This window comes from Phocoena phocoena, chromosome 4, assembly GCF_963924675.1.
Source record: "Phocoena phocoena chromosome 4, mPhoPho1.1, whole genome shotgun sequence".
Taxonomy (NCBI): Eukaryota; Metazoa; Chordata; class Mammalia; order Artiodactyla; family Phocoenidae; genus Phocoena; species Phocoena phocoena.
In genome coordinates, this window is record NC_089222.1 from 143,478,781 (window position 1) to 143,491,244 (window position 12,464).

The following is a 12,464-nucleotide window of genomic DNA, read 5'->3' on the forward strand; positions in this document are numbered from 1 at the left end:
CAGACCGCCGGGCCCTCTCTGCTGAGAGGATTGGTACCTGTACTCCCCCGGTAACAAGGAGGTGGTGTCCGTATGAGTGATGGTGAAAGCCAGCTGCAAGCAGTGACCAGCGAGTCCTGTGTCCAAGGGCAGAACGCTGCAGAGAGGAGAGACCGGATCCACCTGCATCTCGGTGGCTGGCTTCTGCTCCCTCCCGGTCCCTAATCCCCTACTGCAAGGTGGGCGGGAAAGCCCCAGGAGCGCCCCTTCTCGTGACCAGCAGCTAGGGACCGGCTCGGCCCTGTTCCCCCTTCCTGCCGGGGCTGGGCCCAAGGGACAGGGCACCTCATCCACAGGCCCTTCCAGGGCTGCCTGGGAAGCTGCCCTCAGGTGTATCTCAGTCAAGGGTCACTGGTACTAATGTCCTGCAGGGTGAAAGCCCAGGACAAGCCATGTCCTGGGGACCAGCCACACCCCATCGAGACTGACCCTGGGGCTCACAGCACAGCTGGGGAAAGCCACGGGCTGGGGAACTGCTGATGTCACTGCACATCCCCAGGGCCATCGGGACCATCAGGGCTCCCCAGGCCCACCCTCCACAGAGGGCAGCGGGGAGGAGCCTCCAGCCCAGGAGCACATGTGGTCCAGGGTTCCCACCCTCTGCATCTCGCGGGAGGGAACGCCGCTGTGGGAAGTTTAAAGCCCTGTGGCTCGGTTTGTGTTTCAGGGCGGTTAAACTGTCTCACCAAAAATTATAAAAGAAGACCCGGGTTCTGGGTGATGGGGAAGGAGCAAAGCTGTTAAAAGACAGCTGTCTAGTTCTCAAGGAGTGGAGTTTGCTTGCCGGGGCTACTCGTGGCCCTAAGCCCGGCTCTCCTTCCCGGGTCACACCAGCGTGATCTTAAAGTACGAAGATGAAAAAAGCCTCGCTTCTGGTTCTGTTCACTTCCACATGTCCTTCCCTCTGTCGACAAAAAGTTAAGCAGTGGATCTAAGAAAAAGATGGGACATTTTATTCAAGCCAAATTTGAGGATTGTAACCCGGGAAGAGCATCTCAGAAAGCTCTGAGGACTGTTCCGCCCATTAGAAGTCAAGACACGGTTATGTAAGGTTTTTGAGACAGAGGGATTATTGACAGTTTACATAATCCAGGTCTAAGTGGCATCGTGGTGGGTCACGTGGTCCCTTACAGGATCGGTAAGGAATGTTATCTTTAAGGAGCTGTCCTGTGGATGCTGGGAGAACGTTGCTCCTCTAGACCGCACAGGTATTCCTGCTCATGGGGGAGGTTTGGTTGGTGCCTCGTGTGGATACATGGTGCACGGTGCGGGGGCAGAGGACGCCGAAGGGCAGAGAAGCATTTTGATGTGTACGTGTTTCTTGTCCTGCCGTAAAACGTGAATTTTATTTCACACCTCCTTGCATTTAGGTAAAAGGCATTTTGTTCTATTTCAAGGTAGATGTTCTGGGCCCGCTAATTTTCCTTCTGGTTAATTCCATAACATTAAATGACTCATCCCAAACGTTATTCAGAACCCCGCTACTCTGATCTGCTGCTCATGTTTTTCTAGTTCCTTCTGATACTTAGTCCTTCACGTGTACCTTACACGGCTCGTCACCATAGTGTATTTAAGGTCTGTTTATTTTTATTTGAAAACTATTTTCCATATTGTAAAGCAGCCTTCATATTCGTGACGATTTGCACTTGTTGGTGCTGGTTTCGTACTCTCCCGACTTCAGCGCGTGGGGATCAGGCAGTCACGGGGCCCGAGTGAGGGAAGGGGCGCTTGTGGGTTCTTGCGGGGGTGGCCAAGCTGCGCCCTCACCCCACCAAACGTGCTGCCTCGTGCATTGTCTTTTTTCTGAAATTGTTGCTAATGTAGTAAAAGCATCAGAGGGTGCCTTGCTTTGGTTTACGTTCTCGTGTCGGAGGAAGCAGCCAGCCCTGGCTCACACCGTTCCGTGTTTGGTGTTTCAGATCCGAAGGACGTCGCCTGCTCTTCCTCCCCGGCCATGGTAAGGACGTGCTCCCTGCTTCTCGTGTCTTCAGTGTGCTGTGATGATGACTGTCGCCAGCCTGGCCCTGTCTGTCCTGTCAGTGGGTAGCAAAGTATGGACAGAGGTCCTGCCCTCAAAATACGGGCAGTTTTAGAAAAAGATTAATCATAATGATAACAACCAAAACCAGACGAGAAGCTTGGTGCGGTCCGGGTTAGGGACTCAGAGAGCGACCGGGAGCTGGGGACCGGCCGGGCCTCACGAGGAGCGGGGTCATCATACTTTTCCTGGGCGGGTGTGACTACAGGCTGACGCAAAGCTAAGCTGGCTGAGGTCACTTGAACCTGGCGTCCACACCTGGCAGGTGGCCCGTTAGGACCGCCCAGCACCAGGACCACATTCCCTGGGTCATTGTCATGGCTCACCGCCCCGACCTGCTCACGCCCAGCTGGTGAGCGACGTCTTCGCGGCCCTGGAAGGGCGCTTGCCCCGCCGGCGTCCGCAGAGGTCTCTGCCTACCCCCAGGTAACTGTAACTCTGGGAGCTGCCCAGGCCAGCTCCCCGCCCCTGGCCTTCGGCTTGCCCTCTCTCCTCTGTCGCTCCCAGCAGGGGTGTCGCCCTCGTACCCGGTTTCCTGCTTAACCTTAGAGTAGGCCCCCCCGAGTCGTGCTCCCTGACTTCCCTGTCCCGGCTCCCCTCCTGTCCTCTGGCCTCCACCGCTCTGCCAAAGCCACCCGCCAGGGCCCCCAGCAGCATGGTCTGGCCGCATGTGGTCAGCGCTCTGGCCTCACCCCTGACCTCTCACCAGCGTGTGATACGGTGGTCTCCTGCCTCCATGAGATGCTCCCTTTGGGGGCTCGTAACACGCTCTCCTGCTTCTCTGGTAACATGCAGAGCGCTTTGCTGGCCCTACTCTGCCAGAGCCCCAAACGTGGGAGCCCCCCGGCCCGGTCCTTGGCCCCTTCTCCCCTCGTTCCTGCTCTCACCGTAGGAGATCCTGCGCGGGCCTGGGGCTTTCAGCATCCTCACGGCACCTCTGTGTGCGTTGATGTGCAGTCCCCAGCATGGTCCTCTGCCCTGAGCTCCGTGGTCATAGGACACACTGCCCACCCGGCATCCCCACAGAGGCCTCTGGGTGTCTTCCCAGAGTTAACACGACCAGAATGTTCTCTTTATTTCACCCCATAAACTTGCTAGGCCCCTGGCATTCCCCGTGTCAGTCAGAGAACCGCTGTCCGCCTGTTGGACAGGCTGGATCCAGAGGACTCGTCCCAACTCCTCCTTCCATCAGCCCCGTGGCCCATCCATCACCAGGCCCGCCAGCTCTGTGTGTGTGTGCGTGTGTGTGTGTGTGTGTGTGCGAGCGCACATGTGCACATGTGTGTATGGAGTCATCCTTGTGCACAGCTTCAGACGTACCTGTGCTAGAGGCGTTCCTGCACTTGTGTGTGTGACCTGGGGCCCAAGCTGTGTCATCTTCCCCCGCTGAATCCTCCCTGACAGCTCACTGAGCCTCCCCAGGGTGCATGGGGCAGGGTGGCCCATGGAGCTGGGGTTCCTCTTCCTCTTTCTTCCTCTCAGGGGTCAGTCAGAGGGAGAGATTGGACTGATTTCTGGGGGCGTCTCATCAGCTTCTGCCACAGCCCCGAAGTTCTCTTTCCCACAGGAGCTCTCCTCACTTCCTGTGGGGCCCTGGAGAGACTGGTGTCACAGGGCCTTCTTGAGGGGCCCCAGGGCCTGGGGAAGTGAGGGCAGGCTGGGCTGGTTCTCTGTCTGCTCTGTCCCTTTGCACCTCCCCCTTATCATAAGCAGAGCTTCTGTGCAAAGCCGGATGCACTTGCAAGACATCTCACAGGCGCTGACTTCTAAGTAGAGCCGTGTCCTGGGGATTTCCCATCTGAAGGTGTTATTTTCAGCATCAAGTTCTTCTCCTTTCCAGTTCTTTAAAGTTTTCATTATGGAAATTTTAAAACACGTAAAAAGGTAAAAAGAATAGTATCACGAACCCGCACGTGCCCATCACCCTGCCAGTCTTACTTCATCAGTACCCCTTCTAATCCTCCCTCCGTCTCCTCATGTTTTATTTTGTAAGCAAATACCAATCGTCATATTATTTTGTCTCCAACTATTTCAGTATATGTTTCTAAACTCTAAGGACTCTTTTATTAAAAACAAACAAACATCAAAAAACATTACTGGGGCTTCCCTGGTGGCGCAGTGGTTGAGAGGACGCCTGCCGATGCAGGGGACACGGGTTCGTGCCCCGGTCCGGGAAGATCCCACGTGCCGCGGAGCGGCTGGGCCCGTGAGCCATGGCCGCTGAGCCTGCGCGTGCGGAGTCTGTGCTCTGCAATGGGAGAGGCCACAACAGTGAGAGGCCCACGTACCGCAAAAAAAAAAAAAAAAAAAAAAAAGATTACTATACCATTAGCACACCTAGAGACCAACAGTAAAGAATAGAAAAAAAAAAATAGAGATAATCAATTAAGCCTGGCAACTGAAAAAACACACAACCTAAAAGTTGTGAGTAATGTTTATTCAGGGACCTTACTGAGGACTGTAGCCCAGGAGACAGCCTCTCCGTAGCTCTGAGGAACTGTTCCAGAGAGGTAAGGTAGGAGCCAGGCTATACAGGAGCTTTTGCTGAAAAAAAAAGCCATGTAGTCAAACATCGAAAGATTACTGTTAATCACAAAAAACAGAAATCTCAAGTTAATGATTTTGTTGCTTGTCTCTGTATGGGAGGATGCAGGGGTCTGGGCTCATTGAAATTATTCCTTAGACATGCATCTGAAGGATCCAGGGCCAGCATCCAGTTTCTCTCCTTCCTGAATTCCCCTCAGGGCACACAGTTGGGAGGGGCTGAGGTGGGGACTGCAGTGGCTGATAGCCTGGTGGCAGCAACATTCTTTGTTTACTGAAACGGCAGACAACATGTTTTGTCCACAAGCCAAAATGTGTTCTTCGAAAAGATCAACAAAATTGACAATCCTTTAGACTGACCGGGAAGAAAAGATTCAAATTACCAAACTCTGGAATGAGAGAGGGGACGATACTGCCAACTTCACAGAAAGAAAAGGAATTATAAAGGAATACTATGAACAAGTGCATGGTAACAAGTTAGGTAACTTAGAATAAATGGGAAAATTCCTAGAAAGATGTAAACTACCAACACTGACTCAGAGATAGAAAATCTGAATACACCTATAACAAGGAAAGAAACTGAATTATTAATTTAAACATTGACTGCAAAGAAAATCCCAGGACTAGATGGCTTCATTGGTGAATTCTATCAGACATTTAAAGAAAAATTAGCACCAGCTATTCACAAACTCTTCCAAAACATAAGAGAACACTCCCCATTCACTCTCTGAGGTATTATCCTGATAACGTAAGGAGACATCACAAGAAAACTAGAGACCAAGCTCTCTTATGAATGTACATGCAAAACTCAACAAAATACGAATCCAGCAACGTATAAAAAGGATTAAATATCATGATCAAATGGGATGTATTCCAGGAATATATAGTTGGTTTAGCATCTGAAAATCAATTAATGTAATACTCCACACGCATAGAATACAGGACAAAAACCATAGGGTCCTTTCAGTAGAAGCAGGAAAAGCATTCGACAAAATCCAACACGCCTTCGTAATGAAACACTCAACAAACTAGGAATAGAAAGGGACTGCCTCAACCAGATAGAGACTATGAAAAGCCACAGCTAACGTCATGCTTAATGGTGAAAGCTTGGATGCTTTCCCCGTAACATCAGGCACAAGACAAAAGATACCCGCTCTCACCATTTCTACTTAACGTTGTACAGGAGGTTCTAGCCAGAGCATTAGGCAAGAAAGTGAAATAAAAGACATGCAGATTGGACAAGAAGAAGTAAATGTGTCTCTATTTGCAGATGACATGATCTTGTATATAGAAAATCCCAAGGAATCCACCAAAAACCTATTCGAGCTAATTAAAAAATGAGCAAGGTTGCAGGATACAAGATCAGTATATAAAAATCAATTCTATTTCTATACATTAGCCATGAACAATCCAAAAATGAAAATTAAAAAACTTCATTAACAGCAGCAGCAAAAGGAATAAAACAGGAATAAATCTAACCAAGGAAGTACAAGACTGATACACTGCGAACTACAAAACATTGTTGAAAGAAGTTAAAGAAGACCTAGATAACGAACAGGCACCTGTGTTCACTGACAGGAAGATTTAATACTGTCAAGATGGCAGTAGTGCCCAAAATTGATCTACGGATTCAGTGTAATCTATGCCAAAACCCCAGCTGGCTTCTTGGCAGAAATTGACAAGCCGATCCTTGATTTCATTTGAAAATTTAAGGAATCCAGAGGGGCCAAAGGAATCCTGAAAAAGAACAAAGTTCCCAATTTCAAAACTTATTACAAAGCTGCAGTATTCAAGACTCTGTATTCCTATCGTAAGGGTAGACATACAGATCGAGGGAATAGAACTGAATTCAGAAATTAAACCCTCATACTTATGGTCAGTTTTTTGACAAGGCGCTAGGACCATTCGGTGGGGAAAGGATAATCTTTTTAACGTGGTGCTGGGACAGCTGGGTATCCACAGGCAAAGAGTGAATTGGGAACTGTTTGTCACGGCGTACGCAACATTTAAATGCATCAAAGACCTAAATGTGAGAGCTAAAACTATAAAACTCCTAGAAGAAAATATAGGAGGACATCTTCATGACCTTGGATTAAGCAAAGCCTTCTTAGATATGACACCAAAAGCACAAGGGGTGGAAGGAAAAATAGATAAATTGAACTTCACTGAATTTAAAACTTTTATGCTTCAAAGGGTACCATCAAGAAAGTGAAAATACAACCCAAAGAATGGGATACAGTATGTGCAAATCATATATCTGATGAAAGACTTGTATCTAGAATGCATAAAGAACACTTAGAACTCAGTAATAAAAAGACAAGCTAGTTTAAAAGGGGGCAAAGGATCTGAAGAGACATTTTGCCAGAGAAGATAAATAAATGGCCGGTAAGCGCATGAAAAGGTGTTTAGCATCACTGGCCATCGGAAGTGTAATCAAAATCACAATGAGATACCACTTCAGACCCACTAAGATGGCTAGAATCAAAAAGACAGATAATAGTAAACCGGAACCCTCATGCACTGCTGGTGGGGATGTTAAAATGGTGCAACCACTTTGGAAAGCAGTCTGGCAATTCCTCAAAAGGTTAAGCATAGAGTCACCATATGACCCAGCAATTTCACTCCTCGGTGTATCCAAGAGAAATTAAAACATACGTCCACTGTACACACACACACACACGCACATACACCGTGGCCCCAGTGGTCGAGCTCAGTCTTATCTGGCAAGCCATGCTCTCCTTCTATGTGGAGGATGTGGAGGGTGTTTTCTTCCTTCCAAATCGATCTGCTGTTGTAGGAAGGGACTCTGGTTTTCACTGGTTAGAGGAAAAGTCGTTTAGAAATGTCAAAGCCGTTAAGGAGAGTTAAGCTGCCTTCATCGGCAGTTTTACGTTTCCTTATTCCTCGGTCCTGGATCATTCTTCAGGAAAGGATTTGATTTTCACCCTCCGTGATCTGAGGGTCTGGAGCCTTGAGATTAAACTGACTAGCCTTTGTTTTGTTTTAATCATTTGTCTTATTTTCCCTTGATAGCATTTTTGTGGAGCTATTTCGTGTCCTTGCTGCAGTGAGTTTAGGTGCAATTTCTGTCCATTGATTCGGTAATCGCTGTAATTCCATTTTTTTCTCCCAGCATCCAGAAAGCTACGAGAACGGCACGCACAGATTTCGGCTGCAGAAGCAAGCGCTAACCGAGGAGAGGAACAAACCTCTGGTGAGTTGCACGTGAGGCCACTTGGCAGGAAGGCAGAGTCCTGCCTCAGCGACATCTGTCACAGACATCCAGGGCCTTGTATTTCTGCAGTTTGCCTTTGTTAGTTTGTGAATCCAATTTGTAAGCGATTCATTCATCCGACAGCTGTCTGCAGCACTCAGGGTTGCAGCACCGGTGCCATGGACATCAGTCCCAGTGTCCTGTGGAACTCACATCCTGGGGTGGGACGAGTGCGGGGTAGAGAGAAAACTAGCAGCAGACAGAGCCACCCAGAGGACCGAGCAGGCACTAATTCAGGCCTGGTGTTGGGAGCTTCCCGAAGCTGGTGGCTTTGCGTGGAGCTGTCAAGGAGGTGAGGAGTGAGTCTGCCCACACGTGGCCCAAAGGGGTTTCAGGTGGAGAGAGCGTAGGTGGTCTGGGAATAATAAGAGTGACCCGAAGGCAACATAGAAAGTCGACTTCCAGCCCTCTGCCCCTTCACTGCCCCTCCGTTACACAGAAGGGGAAGTTGAGGCACGGAGATGCTCAGTTCCCTGCCTGGTCCCCTTCACAAGTGGGGAGGCCAGGATGCAGTCCAGGGCTCTTCCCCAGCGCTGGGCTCACCCTCCCCTCTCCTTTCAAGATACAGTCAGCCTCCGTATCCACAGATGCGAACCCGCCCATACAAGGGCTGACTGTACTAGGCCATTGTACGTGAGGGACTTGAGCATCTGCAGATTTTGGTCTCCGCGGGGGATCCCTGGGACCAACCCCCTACAGATCCCGGGTACCAAGGGATGACTGTCCTTCCAAGAAATTCCTCCCATTGCTTCCGCCTAGCTGACCACATGGAGCCGCAAGGGCATTTTAGGTTTGGTTTTAATTCTTGAAAGTATAAGATATTCTCTTTTCTTTTTAAATCAGTTAGCTTAAAGGATAAATGTACTAAACAGGCTTCTTACTTTTTTTTCTTTAGTGCCCAAGGAAGTTATTTCTGGTGGTTGAAATAATGGAAGAGGGGAAAATGGGGTCTCATACATCTTGGTTCTTAGATCTTAGTGAAATTCAACTGAAATGCTTTAAAATCTCTACTCACTTCTGAGTTTGCATCAGAAGCAGGCGTCTTAGATTGGGCTGCTGTAACAAAAATACCCTAGACTGGGTGGCTTAAACAGTAAACGTTTATTTCTCGCATTTCAAACATTTGTTTCTGGAGGCTGGGAAGTCCCAGATCAAGGCACCCGCAGGTCTGACGTCTGGTGAGAGGCTTCTTCCTGGCTGGTAGGCAGCCACCTTCTCTGTGGATCCTCAGGTGAAACAGCAGGGAGAGAAGCAAGTTCTCTGCGGTCTCTTCCTATAAGGGTATTAATCCCATCATGCGGGCTCCACCCACATGGCCTCATTACCTCCCAAAGACCCCCACCTCCTAATACCATCATATTAGAGATGGGGGTTCAACATACAGATTTGGGGGGAACACAAATGTCAGTCCATAGCATCAGGTCTTAATCAATGTCCAAATGGCTATAATTCGTCTCCGCTTGTTACTGAAGACTTATTTTCCCTGAGGCAAGAGCCAGGCCCTGTGTTCTCACGTACTTACTGACCAGTAAAGCTAGCTCTGTCTTCTGAGCATAACTTCCCTCTTCCTTTTTTCTGTTCCTTCTATTAAAGTCTATTTACTAACATGTCACCAAAGAGACAGTTACATATTTAGAGGCCCCCATAGGTCCTGTTTCAGGCCCGGCCACGCCACAGGCTGACTTTGATGTGGACATGACCGGGCAGGTGTTGGCCACAGTGGACGGGTGTCCCCTTTCAACTGGCCCCTGCGTGCTAACCAGGCTTTATCTGGTCCCCAACCTTCCGTAGCGTGGAGAGCTCACGTGCTGGAGGTGGCTCCTGGGTCAGCAGGCGGGATGTCCCACACGTTTGGCAAGACACACTGGTGTCACCTTTCCCAGAGTGACCTGGCTCAGATCCACGGGCTCAGAGTGGAGCCTTAACCCAGGACCCTGATCACCACTGCTTTTCACCTGGGACTGCTTAATTCCCTTCTATGCCAGGCATGGTTCTTAGACTTCGTGGGGAAATACGTAAAGAAGGCGGTGGGCAAGGAAGAGAATGTGAACAAAGAGAAAGAGGCTCCGGGGTCTCTTGCCACACGGCGGACCTGCGTCCAGCCCTCGTGGGTGTTTATCATGTCATCTTGGGGGTGTCGACCTCTGTCGTCTTTGTAGTCACATGTCCTCCATGTCATCCTTGGCTGCTCTGAGGGTCTTTCTTTATTTTTTTTCTTTTTAAATTCTTTCCATTTTGTGTTCTTATTTTTTACTTATTTTTGTTTATCTTTTTAAAAATTTTATTTTCATTGACATATAGTTGAATTACGACATCGTGTTAGTTCCTGCTGTACAGCAAAGTGACTCAGTTATACATACATATATATTCTTTTTCATTTTCTTTTCTGTTATGGTTTATCACAGGATATTGACCAGAGTACCCTGTGCTCTACAGGAGGACCTTGTCGTTTATCCATTCTCTATATACCAGTTTCCACCTGCTAACCCCAACCTCCCAGTCCAACCCTCTCCCACCCCTCTGAGGGCCTTTCTGATTGGCTGTGGCTCAGCGGCCACTTCAAGACCGCTGAGTGGGTGTTTTGATGCTGAAGGTTTCTCCACCCAGCGTGCCAGTGCGACTCCACCTGAGGCCAGCACGCGGTGAGGCAGGGCTAAGCCTTCATTCGTGCAAACTCCCCGTGTGCGTTTGCTCTCATCACACGGAACCCTTTCACTCTGTGCATGTATAAACCTCAGAGGAGGGTCCCCAGCTGAATAAGCCCCCAGCCCACTGAGGGCTCCCCATCCCAGCAGATCCCCCGGGGGCTCCAGGCACACCGCTTCCCCTGCCCTGTCCTCCCAGCAGGTCTCTGTTGGCTCCGAGGAAGAGGCAGCCTTGCTCTCCTGATTTGCTTTGGAAAACCCGCCATGACCTCACGCATCCCACTGTCTCCTCCAGACACTGCAAAAGACTGGACTTGGGTGGCTGGGACGGCCCCCACCCCCCAGACGGTGCATAAAGGATGAGCAGGTGTGGGCAGGAGGCCCATCCTCAACGAAGACAGGGCCTTCCCTGCCTGCCTGAGGGGCTGCTCGTGGCTTAGAGCAGAGGGGCTGGACCAAGGCTTTAAACCAGCCCAGTTTACAGAGCAAGGAGGGGCCAGGTGCTGACCCAGGGCTGTGACCTGGTGGGTTTCTGTGCTGGACCTGCAATTACTACTGTCCTGGCTGAGCAGTCTTTTCACTTTCTTTTTTCCCTTTATCTGGCTGTATTTCATGGTCTACCAGTCAGACCACTTAGTGTTAAAAAAGTCTGTCCTGTGGTTCTCAGCCTTGACTACACATCGGGCTCTCCTGGGGCCTGCCCCTGAGACTGCTGTATTCGGTCTGGGGTGCAGCCTGGGCACTGGGGTCTCCCAGAGCCCCCAGGAGATGCCAGGGTTGAGAACTACAGATTTCGTCTCCTACACTGGACAGCCGGCGTAATTCACGAGAGAAAACTTTATTTCCAAACGCAAATCATAATTCTCTGTTTTCATATACCTTTGCGGAATGGTCGTCAGGTGGATGTTCTGCACGTGGTTACCTGCGACCGTGTTCACCAAAGGCCGGTTCTCAATGCCTGGGTCATGGTGGGCGCCGGGCTTCTCGGTGATGCAGCCCTCGCTGCCCGAGAGCTGAGGTGCTGCGTGCTCGGTGCCCATAGCGCTGCAGTTGCTGTAACCTGCCAGCCCGTTTCCCAATTTCTGTCTTTCACCGGAAGAGAATTCTAATATCAAGCGTGGGATACCGCAATGCATTGTCATTTTTTTTTAATTTAACTGCATTTTTTAATCTAACTCGTGTAGATTATAGTGAGATAAGTACGATAAAACCTATTTGGTTTTGTGGTAAGTCCAATATACATAGAAACATTGCTTTTTCAATCCTTGACCTGTAGAGTGCCCTCATGAAGGACACGTTTAGATCATCCTTGCTCTGACTTGATAACCCCCCGGAGTTGAGGACCACAGTTCTTTGTTTTAATGAAGATAAACTTTTTTTCTTTTTGCGGTACGCGGGCCTCTCACTGTTGCGGCCTCTCCCGTTGCGGAGCACAGACTCTGGACGCGCAGGCTCAGCGGCCATGGTTCACGGGCCCAGCCGCTCCGTGGCATGTGGGATCTTCCCAGACCGGGGCACGAACCCGCGTCCCCTGCGTCGGCAGGCGGACTCTGAACCACTGCACCACCAGGGAAGCCCTAATGAAGATAAACTTTGTCCTTTAGGGATGTCTGGAATTAGAATTTATGTAATAGTGGGATTGGTTTATGAATTTTAAAATAATATTGTTTTTGATCGTGTATGTCCTTTGTGAACTCCTTAAAAAAATACAGGATCATGGAAAGAATTTATCGACATTTCATACAAATTACATGTAATTCTACCATTCAGTGATAACCATTGTCGGTTTAGAATTTAGCTTCTTTCTTCCTATAAATAGATCCTTTAGTTACCTACTTACATAGGTACATATTTAAACATTCTTTGAGATCATAATGAAAATGTGCTTTTGAATGATGTCTTATTACTTAATGTATCGTAAGCA

General features: G+C 49.2%; 1 protein-coding gene across 1 annotated transcript in view; it reads left to right on the forward strand.

Annotated features, from left to right (window-relative positions):
• Positions 1-12,464, forward strand: part of SLC37A1 (solute carrier family 37 member 1) — a 60,192-nt gene that overhangs the window by 26,572 nt on the left and 21,156 nt on the right. Inside the window, exons 8-9 of the mRNA XM_065875923.1 lie at positions 1,959-1,996; positions 7,755-7,835. Of these exons, the coding sequence (XP_065731995.1) occupies positions 1,959-1,996; positions 7,755-7,835 (119 nt within the window). The remainder of the gene's footprint in view (positions 1-1,958; positions 1,997-7,754; positions 7,836-12,464) is intronic.